The sequence below is a fragment of the Entelurus aequoreus genome, linkage group LG21 (assembly GCF_033978785.1).
Source record: "Entelurus aequoreus isolate RoL-2023_Sb linkage group LG21, RoL_Eaeq_v1.1, whole genome shotgun sequence".
Taxonomy (NCBI): domain Eukaryota; kingdom Metazoa; phylum Chordata; class Actinopteri; order Syngnathiformes; family Syngnathidae; genus Entelurus; species Entelurus aequoreus.
The window spans coordinates 20,389,184-20,415,179 of NC_084751.1; the positions used below are offsets into that span (position 1 = coordinate 20,389,184).

A 25,996-nucleotide genomic window follows, 5' to 3' on the forward strand; every position below is an offset into this window, starting at 1 on the left:
AACCCGGCCGTATTGGCATGTGTTGCAATGTTAAGATTTCATCATTGATATATAAACTATCAGACTGCGTGGTCGGTAGTAGTGGGTTTCAGTAGGCCTTTAAATTATATACATATGTTTGTTTAGCTTGTGTGCTTAACTGTTGTGTAGCTATTAGCTCCTAGTAGCCTCAAGTCTACCATGTTTACTTGTTGTAAATGACTTTACTAAAATACAAGGAAAGACTAACCCTGTGTGCTTTTTGGAGGTTATTTAGCTGATAACTGACTGTCCAGCTTTGCACAAGAAACCGCGCTGTAGGACAGCTTGTATTAGACCTTATATCGGATTATAAATGCAAGACGATTTATTTTGCTCATTCCTGATATCAACATCAGATCGGAACACCCCTAAACGCTACAGAACAATACCAAAACAAATGAGCTTACTTAAGAACCCTTGATAAATGAGGAAGACACATGGCCAAGTGTTTTTTTAATGAATAAAAACAGCTGGTTTGACCCGAACATTGCCTTGTTCCTAATTAAATGTATACCTATACCTTCATCAAAGCCACAAGGACAAAAATTCCACTAAAACGATCAATATCTGTAATGCTCTCACGCTGTCCCTTTAGTGGCCAGATGGGTAATAATAGACTAAATGAATGGGAATCAGGCTCTCAAATTCAAGGGCAACAAAGTCATATTGGATGAACCCTCTCGATGTGACTGTGTGCAACATCAATCATTAGACTAATCATTCTGCCCTGTCAGTTTAGGCACAAGACATAATTCTCTTGAAATGATGGGTTATTAAATCAATTAAAGAAAGGAAGAGTATCTCTTTCAGGAGTGTACTTTAATATCAAAACACCCTGTTTCATTAGAATGTCAAATGGGCGAGATGCAAGTAATCCAGCTAATTCAAAAAGGGAGTTCAATAAAAGTTGCTCATACGCTCAGTGACAAAGCCAAGTAAGTAATGTTGTACAGACAGAAAGAACAGACATGTAAAAACAAACTGATCTTGAAAAATTTTTCCAGACAACCAAATAGTTTTATAACAAGCAATTATCAAAAGAAATTGAGTTATGAGAAAAAACACCACCACTTTCATCAGAAAGGACAGTTAAATTGCGGTTTGTGTGTGTGTGTCTGTGAGAATGAATCAAGGAATAAGGCAAATCACTTCATAGGGCCATGGTCTATAGTTTAAATAATGATATAAATCATTAACAAATAAACCACAACAAGTAAAATGATAATAATAGTAATTACATCCAATTTAAAAACAATGGCAATATAAAAAACAATACAATTTAGTATTCCGTTTTGTTTTTAATTCTGTTTATCTTTTACACTTAATTTGCCACCATAGAGTGTGTGTTTTTTGTGTAAATATAATGTAATAACATTTTAGTACAGTAAATGCAAAATCCTCACATGTATTGGTACTATACATTTTTGGACAATTTTGAGCAGTATTTTAGGTCAAAGCATAATTGTGTAAATGGTAAATGGGTTATACTTGTATAGCGCTTTTCTACCTTTTTAAGGAAATCAAAGCGCTTTGACAGCTATTTCCACATTCACCCATTCACACACACATCCACACTGATGGCGGGAGCTGCCTTGCAAAGCGCTAACCAGGACCCATCAGGAGCAAGGGTGAAGTGTCTTGCTCAAGGACACAACGGACGTGACTAGGTTGGTAGAAGATGGGATCGAACAAGGAACCCTCAGGTTGCTAGCACGGCCACTCTCCCAACCGCGCCACGCCGTCCCCCAAATGTATCAATAAGTGTTTTAAGTAAATTATGCTTGGCTAAGGTACATTTTTTGAAAACTTTATTTTGTTAGCACATTCAGACCGGATGTGGCGCACAGCGCTTTTATTGTAAAGGGAAGAAGTGTGTTGTGCTGTTCTCAGCTTGATGAGTAGAGACAACTTGAGGCTGTAAAAAAGAAAGGGCAAGCCTCTCAAGTTGCAACTGCTGATGTTCACAACAACACAAGCAGTTGAGATGTGTTGTGGGTGTATGGATTGCTACGGTAAATGGGTTATACTTGTATAGCGCTTTTCTACTTTCAAGGTAATAAAAGCGCTTTTGACATTATTTCCACATTCACCTACTCACACACACAGATGGCGGGAGCTGCCATGCAAGGCCCTAACCACGTGAAGTGTCTTGCTCAAGGACACCACGGACCTGACTAGGATGGCGGAAGCTTGGGATCGAACCAGGAACCCTCAAGTTGCTGTTTCAAACTGGCCATCTCAACATTGTTTGGTTCAGGACATGTTTAGGGGATGAATGAGCAGTCCCGGATAATAATATTTTCCCAAACAAATGTTCCTTCTCTTTATATTGACAGCTATTACCTCAAATGAATGTCATTTTCCCTGATATTATTTTACATTAATCAGCCGATTCCATTTTATTGGCCAATTATGTGACTCCGTCCGTGGTTACGCAAATGCGGAAATCATATACCTTACTGTTTTTGCTGAAATTAGTAATTATTGATTAGGCATATTAGCGGTATGGCTGCACGATTGAGAAAAAACATAATTGAGATTTTTCTCTCGAAAATTGCAATTACGATTCAATTTGGAATTATTAAATCGTATACATAAACATGCATAAAATTGTGAGAATAGTAATTGAAGGAAGACATGTTATCTTAAGACTGTCAATCAACATAGGGGGTGGGTCAAATGCAGAGGGTAATTTCACCAGACCTAGTGAGTGTGTGACTATCAGTGGTAATTTAACTTTAACTTTAACATATTGTAATCTCAAGGTGCCACACATTAAAACCCATCAATCCATCCATCAATTTTCTACCACTTGTCCCTCTCAGGGCCGCTTGGGCGGAAGGCGGGCTACACCCTGGACAACAATAGGCAATAATTTACTTAAAATAATATTTGGCTTTATACAGACAGACTCAGAACTTTTGTGTACATAATGCCCTTTAACTGAAGAAATAATCGATAAAAACTAAACAGTGTTTATCATGTCCATAACCTCCCTGCTTGGCACTCAGCAACACGGGTTGGAGTTGGGGGGTTAAGTCACCAAAATGATTCCCGGGCGTGGCGCCGCTGCTGCTGCCCACAGCAACACGGGTTGGAGTTGGGGGTTAAGTCACCAAAATGATTCCCGGGCGCGGCGCCGCTGCTGCCCACTGCTCCCCAAGGGGATGGGTCAAATGCAGAGGACAAATTTCACCACATCTAGTGTGTGTGTGACAATCATTGGTATCTTTAAAGGCCTACTGAAACCCACTACTACCGACCACGCAGTCTGATAGTTTATATATCAATGATGAAATCTTAACATTATAACACATGCCAATACGGCCGGGTTAACTTATAAAGTGACATTTTAAATTTTCCGCTAAACTTCCGGTTCGAAACGCCTCTGAGGATGACGTATGCGCGTGACGTAGCCCGGGGAACACGGGTATGCCTTCCACATTGAAGCCAATACGAAAAAGCTCTGTTTTCATTTCATAATTCCACAGTATTCTGGACATCTGTGTTCGTGAATCTGTTGCAATCATGTTCATTGCATTATGGAGAAAGAAGCTGAGCAAGCAAAGAAGAAAGTTGTCGGTGCGAAATGGACGTATTTTTCGAACGTAGTCAGCAACAACAGTACACAGCCGGCGCTTCTTTGTTTACATTCCCGAAAGATGCAGTCAAGATGGAAGAACTCGGATAACAGAGACTCTAACCAGGAGGACTTTTGACTTCGATACACAGACGCCTGTAGAGAACTGGGACAACACAGACTCTTACCAGGATTACTTTGATTTGGATGACAAAGACGCAGACGTGCTACTGTGAGTATGCAGCTTTGGCTTCTAAACATTTGATCGCTTGACCGTATGTGCGCAACTTTTTTTTGCGTATGTACGTAACTTTTTTAAAATATATAAGCTTTATGAACCTTGGGTTAGGTGAATGGAGCTAGGAGCTAGCATAGGAGCTAGGAGTTAGCATAACAAAGACGTAGGTGTTTTTATGCAGGATTAATTTGTGTCATATTAAATATAAGCCTGGTTGTGTTGTGGCTAATAGAGTAAATATATGTCTTGTGTTTATTTACTGTTTTAGTCATTCCCAGCTGAATACCAGGTACCGTGAGTATGCAGCCTTGGCTGCTAAACATTTGATAGCTTGACCGTACGTGCGCGTCACGTACGTAACTTTTTTAAAATATATGAGCTTTATGAACCTTGGGTTAGGTGAACGGTCTTTTGGGCTGAGTGATTGTGTGTGTTGATCAGGTGTTTGAATTGTATTGGCGTGTTCTATGGAGCTAGGAGCTAGCATAGGAGCTAGGAGTTAGCATAACAAAGACGTAGGTGTTTTTATGCAGGATTAATTTGTGTCATATTAAATATAAGCCTGGTTGTGTTGTGGCTAATAGAGTAAATATATGTCTTGTGTTTATTTACTGTTTTAGTCATTCCCAGCTGAATACCAGGTACCGTGAGTATGCAGCCTTGGCTGCTAAACATTTGATAGCTTGACCGTACGTGCGCGTCACGTACGTAACTTTTTTAAAATATATGAGCTTTATGAACCTTGGGTTAGGTGAACGGTCTTTTGGGCTGAGTGATTGTGTGTGTTGATCAGGTGTTTGAATTGTATTGGCGTGTTCTATGGAGCTAGGAGCTAGCATAGGAGCTAGGAGCTAGCATAACAAACACGCAGGTGTTTTTATGCAGGATTAATTTGTGGCATATTAAATATAAGCCTGGTTGTGTTGTGGCTAATAGAGTATATATATGTCTTGTGTTTATTTACAGTTGTAGTCATTCCCAGCTGAATATCAGGTACCGTGAGTATGCAGCCTTGGCTGCTAAACATTTGATAGCTTGACCGTATGTGCGCGTCACGTACGTAACTTTTTAAAAGTATATAAGCTTTATGAACCTTGGGTTAGGTGAACGGTCTTTTGGGCTGAGTGATTGTGTGTGTTGATCAGGTGTTTGAATTGTATTGGCGTGTTCTATGGAGCTAGGAGCTAGCATAGGAGCTAGGAGCTAGCATAACAAACACGTAGGTGTTTTTATGCAGGATTAATTTGTGGCATAATAAATATAAGCCTGGTTATGTTGTGGCTAATAGAGTATATATATGTCTTGTGTTTATTTACTGTTGTAGTCATTCCCAGCTGAATATCAGGTCACCCCCGGCTCTCACAGCATCTTCCCTATCTGAATAGCTTCAACTCCCCACTAGTCCTTCACTTGCACTTTACTCATCCACAAATCTTTCATCCTCGCTCAAATTAATGGGGAAATTGTCGCTTTCTCGGTCCGAATCTCTCTCACTTCATGCGGCCATCATTGTAAACAATAGGGAACTTTGCGTATATGTTCAACTGACTACGTCACGCTACTTCCGGTAGGGGCAAGCCTTTTTTTTTATCAGATACCAAAAGTTGCAATCTTTATCGTCGTTGTTCTATACTAAATCCTTTCAGCAAAAATATGGCAATATCGCGAAATGATCAAGTATGACACATAGAACAGATCTGCTATCCCCGTTTAAATAAAAAAAAATCATTTCAGTAGGCCTTTAATCTTAATCTTTAATGTAATCATAATATATATTATTAATGCAAGCATTTATTTAAAGGGATAAACACTTTTATTTATCATTACTGTAGAACTGTACTGTAATTGGAAGGTAAAACACTTTCTTATCCTAAATAAACAAACAAAAAATATAATGGACTAATTTCTGTCAGCAAAAAATGTACCGTATTTTCCGCACTATAAGGCGCACCTAAAAACTTCCAATTTTGTCAAAAGTTGACAGTGTGCCTTATAATCCGGTGCGCCTTATAAATGGACCAATATTGAGCCACGACAAACCAAACTTCATTTTCATAAAGTTTAGGTCTCGCAACTAGGGTTAGCAGCCGCCAAACTCTGGCCCGCGGGCCAAATTTGGCCCGCCGTGTAATTTCACTTGGCCCGTGAGGTAATATCAAATTAACACTAGAGTTGGCCCGCCGATTATATACAGCGGCGCCGTGGTACACCGCTAATTCTCATACTTGCTAAAGCTCCAGGGAAACTCCCAAATGTCAGTGCCCCTCCCGAGAATTTCTCATTCCCTTTTCATTCGGTCCAACGAATGCTGGCCCAGTTACATAATATGTGCGGCTTTGGCACGCACACAGAAGTGAATGCAAGGCATACTTGATTTTCAGCGATACAGGTTACACTGAGGGTGCCAGTATAAAAAAAACTTTAACATTGTTAGAAATATACGCCACACTGTGAATCCACACCAAACAAGAATGACAAACACATTTCGGGAGAACATCCGCACAGTAACACAACATAAACACAACAAAACAAATACCCAGAATCCCATGCAGCCCTAACTCTTCCGGGCTGCAATATACACCCCTCTACCACCAACCCCCCTCCCCCCCTCCCTTCGTGCGTCGGTTGAGGTGGGCGGGGGTGTATATTGCAGCCCGGAAGAGTTAGGGCTGCATGGGATTCTGGGTATTTGTTCTGTTGTGTTTATGTTGTTTTACTGTGCGGATGTTCTCCCGAAATGTGTATGTCATTCTTGTTTGGTGTGGATTCACAGTGTGGCGCATATTTCTAACAGTGTTAAAGATATTTATACGGGCACCGTCAGTGTAACCTGTATCGCTGTTGGCCAAGTATGCTTTGCATTTACGTGTCTATGCGGGCTACAGCCGCACATATTTTGTGATCGGGCAGGCACGTGTTGGAATAGATGAAAAGCAGACGTGGAGGACAACTTTGTTCGATAAAGAAGGATGCCTCAGCTCAAAGCCTGAGCCCCGACATTAATGAACTAGCATCCAAGAAAAGATGGCAGGTATCTGGCTTGGGCACATCACATTACATCAGTGTGTTGCAAAATGAGCAGTTTAAAGTCCTGAATGGTTGGTTTATTCATTGTTATTTTATTTTCTAATTTATTAGCCTGTGAAAAAAGTTAATGTTGATATTTACCTCAGAAGGCTGCAAATAAAAAAGAGGCATTACATTTTTATTTAAATTGTATTTGATATGCCATTGATATTTTTTTATTATTATTATTATTTGAAACTCGATTTTGCATGTCACTATAAAGTTATATAAGCCTTGCTTGTTCAATATTCAATCCAAAACTTATTTGGGGCCCTATTAAAAGGTTAATTTGTTCAACCTTGGCCCGCGGCTTTGTTCAGTTTTAAATTTTGGCCCACTCTGTATTTCAGTTTGACACCCCTGTTCTATGGGTAAGCAGCCGCCCCGTAGAAGAAGAAGAAGCGCACGGTGCATTGCTGGGACATATGACTGTGCGAGGCGTGCCGTTTTGATTTCCATTTGTTTGTTTATGTAAAGACCCCAAAATGGCTCCTATTAAGAGACACGCTTACGACGCAGGGTTTAAACTTAAGACGATCAGTCACGCAGTAGAACACGGGAATAGAAAAGCAGCGACACTGACTCGATTAATGACGACTTCGACGAGACGGAGCCGGGCATGTTGGATACCGTATTCGCCCAACTGTTTAATTCGGACACTGAAGAAAAAGAATTTGAGGGATTCGTGGATGAGGAATAACTTCATAAAGTGAGCTTTACATGTTTATTTTGTGTGTTGTGTTGTGTGACATTAACGTTTGAGCAACGTTGAGTTATTGATATATTGTTATTGCTTTGCACCATTTCGAGTGTTACTATATTGTGATTGCACTAACGTTTGATTTACCGTAACAGTATCACTGTTTTTTACCTGTTTATTGAATCAGGGAAAAGTTCCCCTCCACTATGTGATATAAATGTTGCACCACATGTAATACCTTGCTGTTGTTAAAAGATAAACAAAACACCACGTCACAGACTTTACCTTGGGGAAAATAATAAAACAGCTTTTTATTCATTTTGGGAGTGAACAGAGTTGTCAGAACGCTGGTTTGTAATCTATTAATAAAGTTTGACTGACCTATCTGACTGTTTTGTTGACATTCCCTTTAGCGCAGCTCCATCTAATGGATGCATAGGTGCGCCTTATAATCCGGTGCGCCTTATATATGAACAAAGTTTTGAAATTTGCCATTCATTGAAGGTCCGCCTTATAATCCGGTGCGCCTTATAGTGTGAAAATACGGTACCTAAATAGATATTGAACATCTTACATTTTCGCTCGTTCGTCCGTGTTAATGGGCTTATATCGCCCATCTGATTTGAAGCTGAAATAATCCCACAACGGGACATTTGGCTTTATAATCATTTTCTTTTCCTCCCAATTTGTGTTATTTTGCAGCACTTCTCACTGAATAGTCGCGAGGCTCTCTGTGAGTGAACTGAGTGTGTTGGCGACAGTGCCCCGCTCTAGTCTCCGCTGAGACAAAGAATGTGAATGAGTGAAAAGAGGGGTCACTCTGTTCAGTTAGTTCTGCAGTTAAGTGAAACTGCACTTTTTGGGGAATTTTGCCTATCGTTCACAATCATTATGAAAGACATGACGACTAATGGATATTTTTTTAATGCATTCTAAATATTAAATAAACGTAAATAAAAGTCCGCTTACAGCGCAGTCAATGGGAGCTCCACTATTTCGCCAATAAAATCCAATAAATACCAATTCAAAAAGCGGCAACAATAATCCATTTACATTTCGTGACTTGAATATTAACCAAGTATTGGTGATATTGTCACTATAAACACTAACGCAGACAAACTATTTATAGCGGCGCAGTGATCACTTCCGTGTGTCCCAATGTTTACATCATTGAGTGGTCTGCTGCTTCCTCGCTTCCTTGCTCACTGTAAGTTTGTAATAGATCATAAATCCTGCATCTCACCTGCAAAGAAGAATTCTGAATAGGTATTCCGACAAGTTGGTACACTTTGACAGTCATTTGGACCCGAAACTGGCAAGGAGGACACAAAAAAACTTGGTCCCCCCACCCCCTTTCTTCGTGAGGATTATGAGACATTCTTCACTGAAATGGGAATATATGAACATCCCAGCAGTCTGCATCCGAATGACAGCAGACCTTGCACAGTAAGTGATGTTTTATTATGTTTGTTGGCTCTCATGAAGTCTGCAGTGAGTAATAGTCAGTGATGAAGAAAAAAAAAGCAAATGTGATGCGTTTTTGAAATTAATATGTTTCAAATGATCAAAATACGTAAATATTAAATGTTATTAAAAATGTACCCCTTACCATGGCCGGCCCGTGGCATAGGCCGTATAGGCAAATGCTAAGGGCGCCGTCCATCAGGGGGCGCCACGCCAGTAACACAAATGTTGGAGAAAAAAAAAAAGAAAAAGAAAAAAAAGTTGGTACTATTATTTCTAAATACAAAAATAATCCCACGCTAATTAAAATGCAAAGTAAAGCCTATTTAATAGAAATATTATTTGTTACAACATTACGCCCTCCCCCCCATGTCCCCCGCACGGTGCGCCCCCTCCCTTCCCGTATCATGACTCTTTTTGGACGTCACCACATAAAAAAAGTCAACACAAGATGTCAAAACGGCCAAAACTGTCAGGTGCCCAGGGAAGAAAAAATAGAAAAGAAGAGGAGGAGAAACGAGAAAAAGACAGAGGTAGCAGGTAGGTAACGTTAGCCTACATGAAATTATTTGTCTGTTACAGAATGTGATAGTAACCTGGCTTTTAGCATTAAGCTAATGTTACATGATTCGGCAATTGCTAATCAATAAATAGCTAGTTCTGTTTTAACGTCGGGTTAATATTGTGGAGGGGGCTAAATTGTTATGGAAAATAATAATGTAACGTTAGGTTATTACAGTACTCCCACCATTCCTCAGGGACATTTGTATTAGATCTTTTAAGCAGGTGTTTTTTGTTTACATTGTTATTGCCTTCTGGTTAGCTACTGTTTGCCCTGCATGTAATAGTCACTTTTCCACCCCTTTATATATTAGGTATAGTTGTAAGCCTAGTTGTTAAAGTGCACATCATTAATGTTAATTAAGCAATATCACATGAGAGGGAATGCTGTTTTTTAAATTGAGCACTGCTGTGATTCGGTTAAAGATAATCATAACATAACATTCTCATATAATATGCTAATTTGCTTTCTTTAAGTAAAAAAAAAAGGTCAAAGACAAAGCTATTCGGTTTCTTGTGAGTATATACACTTCACTGCCGATGTGGGGGGGCGCCACCTAAAATCTTGCCTAGGGCGCCAGATTGGTTAGGGCCAGGCCTGCCCCTTACTAACATATATACTTACATCATGTATATAAAACCTCAATGGTGTTTGGATGTCTTTTTAAGGGCTTTATAGGCGGAATTGAACGGCTCCCATAGGCTCCATTATAAGTGGACTTTTGATTGCATTTATTTAATATTTAGAATGCAAAACATGTTTTTAAAGCCATCGTTTCCTAATGATTGTGAACGATTGGCACAATTCCCCAAAAAGTGCAGTTCCCCTTTAAATAAACACGAAGTAAGAGGTCTGTGGGTAGGCGGGGCCGGCAGACCGACAGCGTGGCGTGCCCGCCGGGGACGACTCCGAGATGGCGGCGAGGAGGCGTGGCCGGCAGTCCAACAGGGAGGCAGGGCACACTGGAGCCCGCTCCAAGATGACGGCGAGGAGGCGGGGACATACGCATCGTCAATTTTTAGCAAATTGAGAAAGCGTGTCTGGCACAACAAGAACATTTCTTTGCACCTCAAGGTACATGTATACCACACGTGTACTTAGTACCCTACTATACGCATCTGGGTCATGGACAACATACCGCAGGAACGAACATTGCCTCAATGCATTTAACTTCCACTGCCTTCATTCCATACTGGGTGTTTGTTGGAAGGACCATGTCACCAACTCAATCATACTACAGAAAACAAGCTCCAGTGACCAGTACACAATTCTTAGCCAATGCCATCTCAGATGAGCACATTCATCGTATGGATGACGCTTGCCTCCCCAAACTCTTATTGTATGGCGAACTAGCCAATGCTCTGCGCATACAAGGACATCCGCACCTACGTTTTAAAGACGTAATCAAGAGGGACCTGAAATATTTCTCCATCAATGTTGACAACTTGGACGCTCTTTCAAGTGAAAGATCCAACTGGCGTGCAGCAATCAACAATGGCTGCAGAGTTTCTCAAGAGGCATGAGAGTCATTCTTGGAAGAGAGACGCTTAAAACGGGAAGCAGTTTGTCGCATGCGACAGGAAGTAGTAAATAGTTAAGCAGAAGAGATATGCCGGGTAAAAGTGACCAACATTGCAGGGTGGGGTGGAGCGTGGCCGTGTGAGCGCTGAACAATGATTATTACCATTATACTATCTTTATTACTGTTATCCTTTCCTAATTATTTTTTTCATATACTAGATACCGGTATCATCTGTGTATATATTGTAATGTTATGTCTTATTTTTTTTAATTTGTAATACATTTGCTAAAATGTTCTAATTAATTCAGTTTTGGAATAAAGCTGTAACATAGCAAAATGTGGATGCACTGCAAATTTTGGTTGATACTACAAATTTGGGTATGGATCCAATACCAAGTAGTTATAGGGTCATACATGGTTCATAATTCAAGCACTTCTGTCTCCAGAAACGTATTTCCTGAATTTATAAACAACAACAAAAAAGACAAAAGATTTTGTGATAATAAAATTAGCAATGTAATCATTGTTGTATCGACTATATATATGGCTTTTGTACTTGGTATCAATACAGGGCTCGGATTTAACCACGGCAACCGCAGCAACTGTCGCAACCGCCCTCATCATTTTCCGTCATGCCCTAAAAAATTGACCAACATTGGCGGCAAGAACATGCCGTGATCGCCCTTGACTTTTTACTTGTTAATGGACTAAGGATGTAACAGTAAACGGTACAATGATAATTTGTGATAACATTTCAGACAGTTAGTAACACCGTCTAATTTTTTAATAACTGAAAAAAATGCATTTATTAATGCAGAAGTCAGGCGCATGCACACTAGCGTCGTTTGGCTTGATAATCATGGCGGACCAACGACACAGACTTTGCTCCAAAGATTTCCCTTTGGAGGAAACAGAGCCAAGCGCTTAGTTTAACGTCATATTTCCCTTTCTTCCCGTCGTGCGTTTAAGAGCGCACTGCTGTGTTTAGATGGAGACAGGTGTGGACAATATTGGAGACAGACGTACTTGTCCCCACACTAAAAGTATACAGCGAAGGAGAAAACTATTTGATGTTGCTTTTATTTTCTCAAGACAGCGTTCATCAGCTGCTGTGACTGAGAGTTAATGACGTGAAGAAACATGCAGCAGGTGATGTGTCGTGAATGTTGTCACAACTTGTTTATAAAGTATTTAGTTTGTTTATTGGGATGTTCACTCATCCTTTATTTAACTGCAAACTACATCAGTGTTCAACTAACATCAATACTAGCTAAAATGTTTTGTCATCTCATCGAATTGAATGCAGGCTGTGAAGATTGTGTATTTGATGTGAGAGGTGTCACTCTTTATTTTTGTTGACCAAACTGTTGTACTGATAGGAGGCGTTGGAGAAGAAAAAAGCCTGTTTATTTGACTTCATCTTCATTAGCCAAACTGTTTTGTGTTTTATTTTCATATCAAAAAGTAAACACAAGGTTTTACTTTTACATAACTTGTGTTTTTTTCATGTCACAAAGGTATTATTTCAAAAACCGTTCATGTGACGTAGCACGTTGTTAATGTGTTACATTGTGTGTGGTTAACTCCTATACGACATATGTCTGCTCAGACTCTTAATGGATCTGTCCTGATACAGCATCTACATGTATATATAAAGGTACTTAACTCAAATAAATAATTTAAATAAAAAAAACTCTCATTATCAAAATGTAAAAATAGAGATAAAAGGCATCATGTAATGACAAAAAGCTGAAAAGTTGATATTAATTTTTTTTTAAAACTAATATTTGTCTTTAGATATATTTAGTCTTTTTATTAGACATTACAAATGATATCCCAACACTGCTTTTACTAACAATCAGTAATTATGATTTCAATATTGATGCCAATAAGAACATGGAAGACAAAAGGGCATTTTGAAGACTGTGCACAGAGAAGAGGATGATTGCCTTCAAAATTGAGCTACAAAAGCAAGATTGGGACAATGTGTACAATGAAAAAGAGGTTGATGAAGCATATGAACATTTCTTATACAAGTTCATAATTAGGGATGTCCGATAATGGCTTTTTGCTGATATCCGATATTCCGATATTGTCCAACTCTTTAATTACCGATACCGATATCAACCGATACCGATATATACAGTCGTGGAATTAACACATTATTATGCCTAATTTGGACAACCAGGTATGGTGAAGATAAGGTTGTTTTTGTTTTTTTAAATAAAATAAGATAAATAAATTAAAAACATTTTGTTGAATACAAAAGAAAGTAAAACAATATAAAAACAGTTACATAGAAACTAGTAATTAATGAAAATGAGTAAAATTAACTGTTAAAGGTTAGTACTATTAGTGGACCAGCAGCACGCACAATCATGTGTGCTTACGGACTGTATCCCTTGCAGACTGTATTGATATATGTTGATATATAATGTAGGAACCAGAATATTAATAACAGAAATAAACAACCCTTTTGTGTGAATGAGTGTAAATGGGGGAGGGAGTTTTTTTTGGGTTGGTGCACTAATTGTAAGTGTATCTTGTGTTTTTTATGTTGATTTAATAAAAAATAAAAAATAAAAACGATACCGATAATAAAAAAAACGATACCGATAATTTCCGATATTATCGGACATCTCTATTCATAATACTTTTTGACAAACATTGTCCATGGATACAACTCAGTAATAAACAGAGAAAGAATAATCAACCATGGATGACAAACGGATTAAAAAATGCTTGTAAGAAGAAGAATACACTATATAGGAAATGTATAGCACAAAAAAACTACAGAGGCAGAAATTAAGTACAAAAAGTATAAAAACAAGTTAACAGACATACTACGATCATGTAGAAAAGAATATTACAGTGAATTATTGGATAGGAACAAAAATAACATGAGAGCAACATGGGGCATCCTTAATAGCATTATCAAAAATGGCACAAAGAGGGACTACCACCAATACTTCTTAGACGGAAATAAAAAAAATGACAACATAAAGGAAGTAGTTGAAAGCTTCAATAATTATTTTGTAAATATTGGACCAAAATTGGAAGAAAGGATTCCAGACCCAGTTTCAATCGAGGACTATAATGATACCATAGGGCGAAATCCCAACTCCATGTTCCTCAGTAATGTGACACAGGAGGAAATAGTTACAATCGTGAAAAAATGTAAATCTAAGACTTCAACTGATTGTAACGGAATTGATATGGAAACGATAAAAAAGGTTATAGAGGAGATCTCAGGACCATTAATGTATATTAGTAACCTATCATTTCAAACAGGTACATTTCCAAACAAAATGAAAATAGCTAAAGTTGCACCAATTTATAAGACTGGAGACAAACATCAATTTACAATTTATAGACCTGTTTCTTTACTTCCACAATTTTCTAAAATCATTGAAAAACTGTTCAATAACAGATTACAGAGTTTCATAAATAAAAATAGAATACTCGAAGAGAACCAATATGGATACAGAACTAATGTTTCAACTTCAATGGCTTTAATTGAAATTAAAGAAGAAATTACCAATGCAATAGATAGTAAAAAATGTGCAGCAGCAGTATTCATGGATCTAACTAAAGCATTTGACACTATTAATCACAATGTTTTAATCAAAAAACTAGAACGATATGGCATCAGAGGGTTAGTCTTAAACTGGATAAGAAGTTATCTAACGAACAGGAAACAATATGTGAAGCTAGGCAAACACACGTCTACAACGCTAAATATATCCTGTGGTGTACCTCAGGGATCAATACTAGGACCTAAATTATTCAATCTCTATATAAATGACATTTGTAAAGTTACAAAATATTTAAAGTTAGTACTATTTGCGGATGATACAACAGCGTTTTGTTCAGGAGAGAACACACAGAAGTTAATACAAATAATAACAGAAGAAATTAACAAATTAAAAAGATGGTTTGACAAAAACAGACTATTGTTGAATCTCAGTAAAACTAAAATAATGCTATTTGGTAATAGTAGAAGAGAAAGTCAAACACAAATACAAATAGACGGAAAAGAAATTGAAAGAGTAAATGAAACCAAATTTCTAGGTATAATGATTGATGATAAATTGAACTGGAAATCTCACGTAAAAAATATACAACATAAAGTAGCAAGAAACACGTCAATAATGAATAAAGCAAAACATGTTCTATACAAAAAATCACTTCATATTCTCTACTGCTCACTAGTGTTACCATATCTGAGTTACTCTGTAGAAATATGGGGAAATAATTACAAAAGTACACTTCATTCATTAACGGTGTTACAAAAAAGATCAGTTAGAATAATACATAATGTTGGATATAGAGAACATACAAACCCTTTATTTATTGAATCAAAGATACTGAAATTCCACGACATAGTGAATTTGCAAACAGCAACAATTATACACAAAGCAAACTATAACCTGCTACCCAAGAATATTACAACAATTCTTCTCAAAAAAAGAGGAGAAATACAATCTTAGAGAAAAATGTAATTTAAAACATTTGTACGCACGTACAACACTTAAGACCTTCAGTATATCAGTATGTGGAATTCAATTATGGAATGGATTAAGCAAAGCAATCAAACAATGTACTAATATGATCCACTTCAAGAAACTCTTCAAACTTAAAGTGTTTACAAAGTACAAAGAAGAAGAACCATGATAAACATTCTCAATTTATTTAATTCATCCATTCTTTCACTCTCAAAATAATCTTACTAATCTCATCATATGAAATGTAACTTACTTCACCAATTATTATTTATCTATTTATTTTTATTGTGATTACTTATGGAGTACATTGTGAATAAATTGAGAACAGGAAGTGAACAAAAAAGTTTAGCAACTGTTATGTAAAAGAAAAGGGGTAGGATTAAATAAGCTCTGCTTCTTCCTACTCCTTTTCGAACATGTTGAAAAGAGAAACTGGAAATTGTGATGTATCATGTTGTATGCTTGCATGTTCGAAATAAACTCAAACTCAATAATCTTAATTATTACTTTGGCCATAATTGGTAGCCCTAGATCTCATACATGAACACTATTTTTATCTATATGGACAAAAAGTGCAGCTACGTTTTATGGCCATCAGGCGCCATCTTTCAACATTATTTTATATATATATATATATATATATATATATATATATATATATATATATATATATATATATATATATATATATATATATATATATATATATATATATATATGTAAATATATATATGTATGTATGTATGTATGTATGTATGTATGTATATATATATATATATATATATATGTATATGTGTATATATATATATATATATACACAAATGTAAATATATGTATGTATATATATATATATATATATATATATATATATATATATATATATATATATATATATATATATATATATATATATATATATATATATATATATATATATATATATATATATATACACACACATATGCATGCATGTATGCTTTAGAACCCTTACCTTGAAAGAAAATGCCCTAAAATATGACCCCTCCTTTAAGGCAACACTTGCCTTGACCTTAAAAAGTTAGAATTTGAGGCCTGTCATTACAGTCAATATTTGTATGGATCTACCCATTTGATTACACTCAGGAGCACAATCATGCTGATAGCTGTTAGTTATTGTTTCTGCCTACGGTGTGTAGTAAACAGTGTTAAGCTATTTCTCGTCCTGCGGGGATGATATTCGTAAGAAATTTAGTTTATTTGTAATTTAGAAGTAGCTTTGACTCGGGGGTGGGATTTCGGGGTCAATGATGGGAAGTGACGTATGTAGTAGGGGTGAAAGTTTGTTTAAGAGTTACCGGGAAAAAAAGAGACACTGAGATTGAGTTTGTTGTGTAATGCTGCATTTCTGTGAACTACAGAAAGAAACTGGGAGTCTGTCCAAGCCCCCATTCCTTGGACTGTTACAGGAGGGACGTTTGCTGCTAGCTAGATATGTTTTAATGCACCGCTAGCAGAGCTTCAATGTTTATAGCTTCATCTTTATTGTTAGGTTTGAAACCAATATATGTCCACTCTCCCTCTTCTGTCTCCACACAGTTACACTTGTAAGTGCTCTGTGCGTGTTGACTCACATGCACCTCAGCTCATTACCAACTATGTCACCACGGAGCACCATTGTGTCCGTGAAAAAATAAGTACTGGTATTCTTCAGAGGCAGTATAAATATTCATTAGTGCCATGGTACCATACTAGTACCGGTATACTGTACAACCCTAATTTATATACAGGTTTAAATAGCTCTGTGAGAAATTCATAGTACAATTTAGTTAAAAGAATCAAAATTGAGAATCAATTGGAGCCGGAATCAAAATGATGAACTGGAAATGATCCAATTCAAACGATGTCCATCTCTATTCAAATATGTATCACTTTTTTAAGCCTTTCTACAAAAAATGTAATATTCATACCACTGCTGTAGTGTACATGTCTACCTTGTCTCGCCTCTTCTTCCATCAGGTCAGTGTGCAAGGCCAGATATCTTTCTTCATCGCAGAGAGCCTCTATTCTGGCCTCCTCCTCTGACAGCTGGTAGGATGTGTTCCACGACCCACTGTCATACTCTGAAAGGTCATGTAAATGACCACGCCCATCATATCTGTTGGAAGATAAGCAGGATTAGCGAGAAGACAAATACTTTTAGCCACTAAGAAGACCTACTTACCAGGGGAGGGTGGGATATAAAACCCCTAAACTTTTATATACAATATTCTGTCGGTCTGTGCTTGTAATAACGAAAGTGTAATGTTTTCTCTCAGGGTTAAAAATACAATAATTACCTATTTAAATATTTGGCATATTCCCATTCAAGTAAAAAAAAACAAAAAAACAGAACCCGACATTAAAAGAAACTCCCCTTACCTTACAGGGTTCCCCCTGTATACCTCATCAATATCTGCAAAGAGAATTACATTCACACAAACCCGAGTACATAAATACCTAGCCGCAAGAACGCAAATGGACGACATTTTCCTGGGTGCGTCCACGCCATCTCTCAGTTGGAGTTTCTTCACGGAGACAAAGAAATGGGGTGCCGAGGTTGGCATTCGGGGTCGCCGGGACCCCTTAACCTACCTTTCTGGGGAAAGAACTGGGTTATGTGATAAAGACATACACACACACAAAGGCTGCACACATGAAACAACTTGGGCCACTGCCAGGCAAGGTGATTCAAAAAGTCAACTGGGCGTGTGTGTGCACTAGGCAACATACAATTGCTAACAATGATACAAGTCACCATGAATCACCTTTGTTGCAGCAACTCTGGCCTTGTAGGTAAGACAGGTGCTAGTGAAGACAGGAATTTTAGGCAGAATTTAATTTGAACTGGACAGACCAAATAGAACAGTCACATATGTTCCCGCTTTAAGCTGCGAAATATGCCGTACGTTGCCATTTCCAGAGGAAAGACTTCCAAAATGCCAAATTCAAATTAGTTAGACGTTAACAATACTTATCAATTATGTTTTTTTAAATGCAAATCGGTGATGTATTGAATAAACTGCATTAGTTTCAGTTAATCAACTGAAAACAACACTATTTGTCTGCAGGTTATGCAAAGACTGGCGTTTTCCATATCAACACGTTACTCTGGAAATGACTTTAAAATGGCACAGATCATCCAAAAACATGTCTACATGTGCAAATGCAACATTTGTCGTCAGTTTCAGGTGGCTTCGGGGCTTCTGTAAGACAAACTCCGACCAGTTCCTTTAACTTTGAAACAGGCTAATGGGCAAGATAGATAGTTAGCATAGTGTTTCGGTTCAAGTGTTCAACCGACCTATCGATCATGATGCTCTTGTCCCCCATCCATGGAATAAGATGCTTTCCATGTTCGTGGTAAAGAGCCCTTTCGTCGTCTCGGAACACTTTGCAGGCGTAGCCGAACACCAAAAGATCGGCGTATTTATCACTGTCACTAGCATCCTTAGCCGGCTTGCTGTTTGGGTCCTTCTTTTCCGTCCCGCGACGATACATCTCCAAATAGGTCATAAAAAAATAAGTTATAGTATGTATCAAAATAGCACTTGTGAGTCTTAGATGGCCAAAAGCCTCACAACGTAGTTAGATGCTACTATGATGTGTTTGTAAAAGCTCCAGACACACAATTCTACTGGGTGGGAGTCGCCATGTTGAAAATAAGTAAACCTACCATTGTGTCCGCTTGGCACTTGCGTCATAGTTATCGCTGGGAATACATTGTAAATATATGGAACACATTGTTAATATGTATCGGAGCGTATATTTAGAGGTAAATATAGAATTTGGACTAGGTGGAAGTGTTATTAAATTCGTAGTTTTGTAGGGTAGTGAGTGTGGTGAAAGTGCTTGTCCTAAATAGCGCATGCGAAAGTCAGTCCACTCTACTCTGCACTTCTGACTATAGCAGTGTTTTTCAACCTTTTCTGAGCCAAGGCACATTTTTTTCATTGAAAAAAATCCCGAGGCACACCACCAGCAGAAAACAATGAAACTCAGCAGCCGATATTGACAGTAAAAAGTCGTTCTCGCAATTGTTGGATATGAATTTAAACCATAACCAACCATGCATCACTATAGCTCAGTGGTTCTTAACCTTGTTGGAGGTACCGAACCCCACCAGTTTCATATGCGCATTCACCGAACCCAATTCTTTAGTGAAAAATAAATGTATATTTTTTTCAAATTCAAGACAAAGTTATATGTTTTTGGTAACACTTTAGTATGGGGAACATATTCTTAGTAACAAAGACTAAAATTAGAGTTATTTGGACACTAGGGGAACATATTCTAAGTAACAAAGACTAAATTTAGAGTTATTTGGACACTAGGGGAACATATTCTAAGTAACAAAGACTAAATTTAGAGTTATTTGGACACTAGGGGAACATATTCTAAGTAACAAAGACTAAATTTAGAGTTATTTGGACACTAGGGGAACATATTCTAAGTAACAAAGACTTAATTTAGAATTTTTGGACACTAGGGGAACATATTCTAAGTAACAAAGACTTAATTTAGAGTTATTTGGACACTAGGGAAACATATTCTAAGTAACAAAGACTTAATTTAGAGTTATTTGGACACTAGGGGAACATATTCTAAGTAACAAAGACTAAATTTAGAGTTATTTGGACACTAGGGGATCATATTCTAAGTAATAAAGACTTAATTTAGAGTTATTTGGTTAGGGTTAGGGCCAGGGTTAGAGGGTTAGGGTTATAATAAGGCCATGCCGAATAAGGCATTAATAAATACTTAATAATGACTAGTTAAGAGCCCATATGTTACTAATTTGCATGTTAACAAACAACTAATTAATGGTGAATATTTTTCCCCATACTAAAGTGTTACCATGTTTTTTTACTGGTGCACAAAATGAACCGTGCATGAACATCACCTTGTTCAAACAACAAAACCAACACAGTGCATGAACTCACAACAAATTACACACCTGCAAACCAGTCAGCTGTTGCCGTATCCGTAATACGCCGATAGGGAGAAGTTTGTATTTACACGATGAGTCGGGTGTGTTTTGACCTCCTCCGAACCCCTGAGGCAGACTCACCGAACCCTTAGGGTTTGATCGAACCCAGGTTAAGAACCACTGCTATAGCTCCTGTCACAAAGTAGGTGTACTGTCACAACCTGTCACATCACGCTGGGACTTATTTTGAGTGTTTTGGTGTTTTCCTGTTTGTAGTGTATTAGTTTGGGTCTTGCGCTCCTATTTTGGTGTTGATTGTCATATACGGATGTACTTTGTGGACGCCGTCTGCTCATACTTGCCAACCCTCCCGGTTTTTCCGGGAGACTCCCGAATTTCAGTGCCCCTCCCGAAAATCTCCCGGGGAAACCATTCTCCCAAATTTCTCCCGATTTTCACCCAGACAACAATATTGAGGGCGTGCCGTGATGGCACTGCCTTTAGCGTCCTCTACAACCTGTCGACGCATCCGCTTTTTCACCTTACAAACAGCATGCTGGCCCAGTCACATGTTATATGCGGCTTCTGCAGACACACGTAAGTGACTGCAAGACATACTTGATCAACAGCCATACAGGTCACACTGGCGTTGGCCGTATAAACAACTTTAACACTGTTACAAATATGCGCCACACTGGGAACCCACAACAAACAACAATGACAAACACATTTCGGGAGAACATCCGCACCGTAACACAACATAAACACAACAGAACAAATACCCAGAATCCCTTGCATCCCTAACTCTTCCGGGACGCTACAATATACACCCCCGCTACCACCAAACCCCCCCCCCCCACCCCCACCCCAATCTCCCGAATGCGGAGGGCTCAAGGTTGGCAAAAATGCGTCTGCTCCACATGCTTGTAAGTCATTGCTGTCGTCCAACATTCTGTTTTTGTTTACTTCTCAGCCAGTTCAGTTTTAGTTTGTTTTTGATTAGCCCTCCCTAAGCTTCAATGTATTTTTTTTATTTTTGGTTTAAGCATTAGATACCTTTTTACCTGCACGCTGCCTCCCGCTGTCTTCTGCATATTGTGATCACGACAAACCATGTTCCCGACGTCTACAAAGCAATTAGCTACCTGCTACCACCTACTGATATGCAAGAGTATTACACGGTCTTGACAGCACAGACAATAATTACTGGTTTGCAAAAAATATTTTTAACCCAATTAGGTGAAATTACATAAGTTCCCATGGCACACCAAACAATATCTCACGGTACACTAGTGTGCCGCGGCACAGTGGTTGAAAAACACTGGACTACAGAACAACACACAATCGACCTTTATTACATCCATCCATCCATTTCGACAGCTTCTCCCTATCTTTTTAAAAGTTGTCCTTATAACTTTGTTGGACAAGGGAATAAAATAAACAGTGTATTCTTTATATTGTAGCACCTTATATGGAAATATAAATCGTTCTTAAGGTAATTATGCAAAGTTGCTATAAGGGCTGTACAATGAATCTAATGTTAATAACGATTAAGGCTTCCACGAGTAACAATATTAACATTCAAAGAAGACTCTGCTGCATATCAAATCAAGCACTTTTACAGCCCGTTTATTGATAAATAGAGTTATAATGATAAAAAAGCTTAAATAAAAACACATGTATTTTAATATTAAGAATAAGATTAGTTTATTTCAGAGGAGACAATGCAATTTCATAAAACACATGACTACACATGGTTAAAAAAGCCAGAATTAGCCAGAAGGCTAGTTTTCATCTGTAGTCCCCTGGCCATGATGTAAAACAGGCAGTAAAATTAAAATTTCAAAGATAAAGGGAGAAAAAGAAAAAAGCACACAATACATACACGATATAATAAAACATTAAATACAACATCACAACATAACATTTATCTTAGCATCAAAACAGTCTCATCTTTTAGTGCTGGCAGCTGTAGGCGTTGATAAGCCACATTTTCAATTTTTTTGTGTATATGTATATGTATAACGTTGGCACTCAGCATCAAGGGTTGTAATTGGGGGTTAAATCACCAAAAATGATTCACGGGCGTGGCCACCGCTACTGCTCACTGCTACTGCTCACTGCTCCCCTCACCTCCCAGGGGGTGAGGGTGATGGGTCAAATGCAGAGGTTAATCTCACCACACCTGGTGTGTGTGTGACAATCATTGGTACTTTTATATATGTATAACGTTTGTTTCGCCTTTTTATTAGACTATTTCATTACAAAATGCATGACGACGTGACAACCCCACCACTGCAAGTACATCGCCCACCTGTGAAAAACATGTTTTTTCCTAAGAAAATTAACAATCGTGATTCATAATTGTAATTTCAACATTCATGAAAATAACTGTGATTGTTACTTGTGGCCTCAATAATGCAGCCTAGTTGCTATGGCCAATAACAGCAACAAAAAACGCAAGCTGGAAGTAAAACGGATGGTTACGGAAGATAAAAGTAGTTGTATAACTAAACTTCAACACGCTACTGTAGGGGTCATTCTCTCCATGGGTGAGCGGTTTCAGGAGACAATGACGAAATTATCACATAAACACCTCTGCCCTGTGGGCGCAATCAAAGCTTGTATACACAGCTGTGCAATCGCCTGTTCGGTCTCTTTTCTCCGACTGAGGCCGAACTAGACTTCTGTATGACACTGCAAGCTGGCGTGTTTCATAACCATCCGTTCTATTTCATATCAGGTCAACACGCCACCGTATGGGTCAACAGTATACCAAATCAGGTCAGGCAGGAGTTGTAGTGAGGCCAAAAACACTCATGACAACAATTTGGTTCAAAATCAGAAACAGAATCAGAATCAGAAATACTTTAATAATCCCTGAGGGGAAATTACAATTTTCAGCACAATCCCATTCAAGATCAGACAAACATTACATGGAGACAGAACAGGATCAAACATTACAGGGAGACAGAACAGGATCGCTGACGGGTCTGCCAACTTCCGGCGCCCCTTTCAAAAAAGGTGAGATACAGGTAAACAACATAGTTTACTGAGGAAAGCTTAAGGTTGTCATTAAACAGTCAAAGCCCAAGTGTTGTGAAAGAAAACATTTTAAACAGAACCTCCTTAATCAATTGGCCCTTTCCCCCCAAAAGTTTGGGTTTCCTGAAACCTCTAGTTCCTGGAACAATATGCTCCTGTAGAAGTGTGTGGTTTGTGTTTCCACCACATCTCACAGTTCAGGGTAGTTTATACAAATCAGTCTGATGATGTATGGAGGAGGGTTTAGTATATATCTACACTGATACCATGTAAATAAACAGACAATATCCGGTCAGTTATTTCACTGAAGTCTAAGTTAATGAAATTAAATATATACAAAACGAAATGATTTTAAAAATAAAGTGTACCGAATTGTTCATAAAAAAATCTGGCTTTTTTCCGCAATGTCCAACAGCCAGAAAGTCGTCATCTCAATAAATTATGAATTCATAAGGGTCAGGCGATTCCTTTTGATCCATTTCAGCTGTAAATACCAATATATAGATAGTAAATGTCAGTGTTTATCTCACACAGACAACACAAACACATCGGCTTTAGCGTTAGCAATTGTTAGCATTAGCATTGAGTTCACTCGGGTTGAGGCAAAAAAAACACACAAATGGAGTGTCACTGAGTACTTTTACAGCATGTAATACAGTGTTGTTTACCTTTGTTGCACTCGTGTGCTGACTTCTTTTTTTTCATATTTTTCCAACAAAGTCTCAGAGTCGTAAGCAGCTGAGGTCAATGCTTCCAGTTCGACTTCATCCTCCTCTGTAAATACGTTATAAGAGTGTCCACTTCTTGTAGTTTCGCATATCAAAGTTAATAAAAAATGAGTAGGGTGTCCAAACTACGGTCCGCAGGCCAAGTGTGGCCCGCCGGCGTCTTCAATTCGGCCCACGAAATGGCACAAGTTCAATCAATAATTTGGCCCGGAGCAGTGTATTATTATCATATAAAAATCAGTGACGTGCGGTGAGGTTAATGTCTGGTGAGGCACTGCATCATCACAGTCAGATTTACAAACATATGAACCCTAAATAGTATCTTATTCACCATGTGATTGGCAGCAGTTAACGGGTTATGTTTAAAAGCTCATACCAGCATTCTTTACACAACTGTAGCACACAAAAAAGCACATTTAATAAAAAAAAACATTATTATGGTCTTACCTTTCTTGCTGGACATCCACACAACCAGCCTTTGCGTGTGTACCACGCCGTTTGAAAAGAACGGGTCTTCTGTCCCGAAGTCAAAAGCAAACCTTTTAGCTCCGGCGTTAGTCTACCTTAATTATTACCTCCTGCTTTGATTGAAAGTCCAGTTTAGAAAAGTGTTTTATTTTACATATGTAATCCTCCATGTTTTTAATAAAAGTCCAGGCGAGAGGAAATAAACAATCGCTTGCAAACTTTTTTTTTTTCTTCTTTTTTTTTCCTTCTGCGGCCGAGGAATGATCTCTGGGATCACTACCGCCCTCTACCACGAGGAGGCCGGATTACTGCGAGCCTCAACCAGTACGTCTTTTGCAGCAGATTTATGAATGCTCAGCTCAAGAAATACGTTTCACACATACAGTTTTTGACAAAATACACTGTACATTATATACCTCAGCTAACTAAACTATGCCATAGTTTAGTTAGCTGATATAATTCATATAGCAATACAGTCTCACTGCACAGCAGCTCAGCAGTTAGCCGAGTCATTGTGCACAATCCATGTTGAGGCACAAATCAGTGACGTGCTTCAACTGGCTGCTGATCACCGCACCGTCTCTTCTCAGTATTTGAACGGCAAATGTGAAAATAAAAATAAAAATAATCTAAAGCTGGTGAAGTTAAATGGAAAATAACTTTAGTATAAACACTGGATACATATAACAATTTAATTTTTTTTTTTTTCTTTTTACATTTTTTTTCTTTCCATGATGGCAGGTGAGGCCCCGCCTCCCCTGCCTCTAGTGACTGCACGCCACTGATAAAAATGCCCAATAGTCTAGCTGGGGGCCAAAGACATTTACTCAATCATTAATTGTACTTGTGAGGAATTTTAGCACAACATTTAGGCCATGCCCACACAAACACAGAGAGTTTGAAAAACGTATATCCAAGGTTAAAATGATCTCCATCGACACAAGTGTAGTTTCAAAACTGTCTTGGTCTTCACACAAACGCATACACCTGCTGTCATGCACATTTTGTCCAATCAGAAGCCTGAAAAAAGCAGCAACAGCTGACTTGGTGGCATTACACCTCTGTTATTATAATGTTTATTTTGATATATTAGACATACAATTACATGCACATTATCTTTAAAACCTGCCTGCACATACACATAGCCCTGGG

At 38.1% G+C, this 25,996-nt stretch overlaps 1 protein-coding gene across 1 annotated transcript in view; it reads right to left on the reverse strand.

Annotated features, from left to right (window-relative positions):
* sfswap (splicing factor SWAP) overlaps positions 1-19,353 on the reverse strand; it is a 130,824-nt gene extending 111,471 nt beyond the window's left edge. Inside the window, exons 1-2 of the mRNA XM_062031151.1 lie at positions 18,978-19,353; positions 17,629-17,792 (exon numbers count right to left, since the gene is read on the reverse strand). Coding sequence (XP_061887135.1) covers positions 17,629-17,792; positions 18,978-19,189 — 376 coding nt within the window. The 5' untranslated portion in view covers positions 19,190-19,353. The remainder of the gene's footprint in view (positions 1-17,628; positions 17,793-18,977) is intronic.
* Between the last annotated feature and the right edge of the window lie 6,643 nt (positions 19,354-25,996).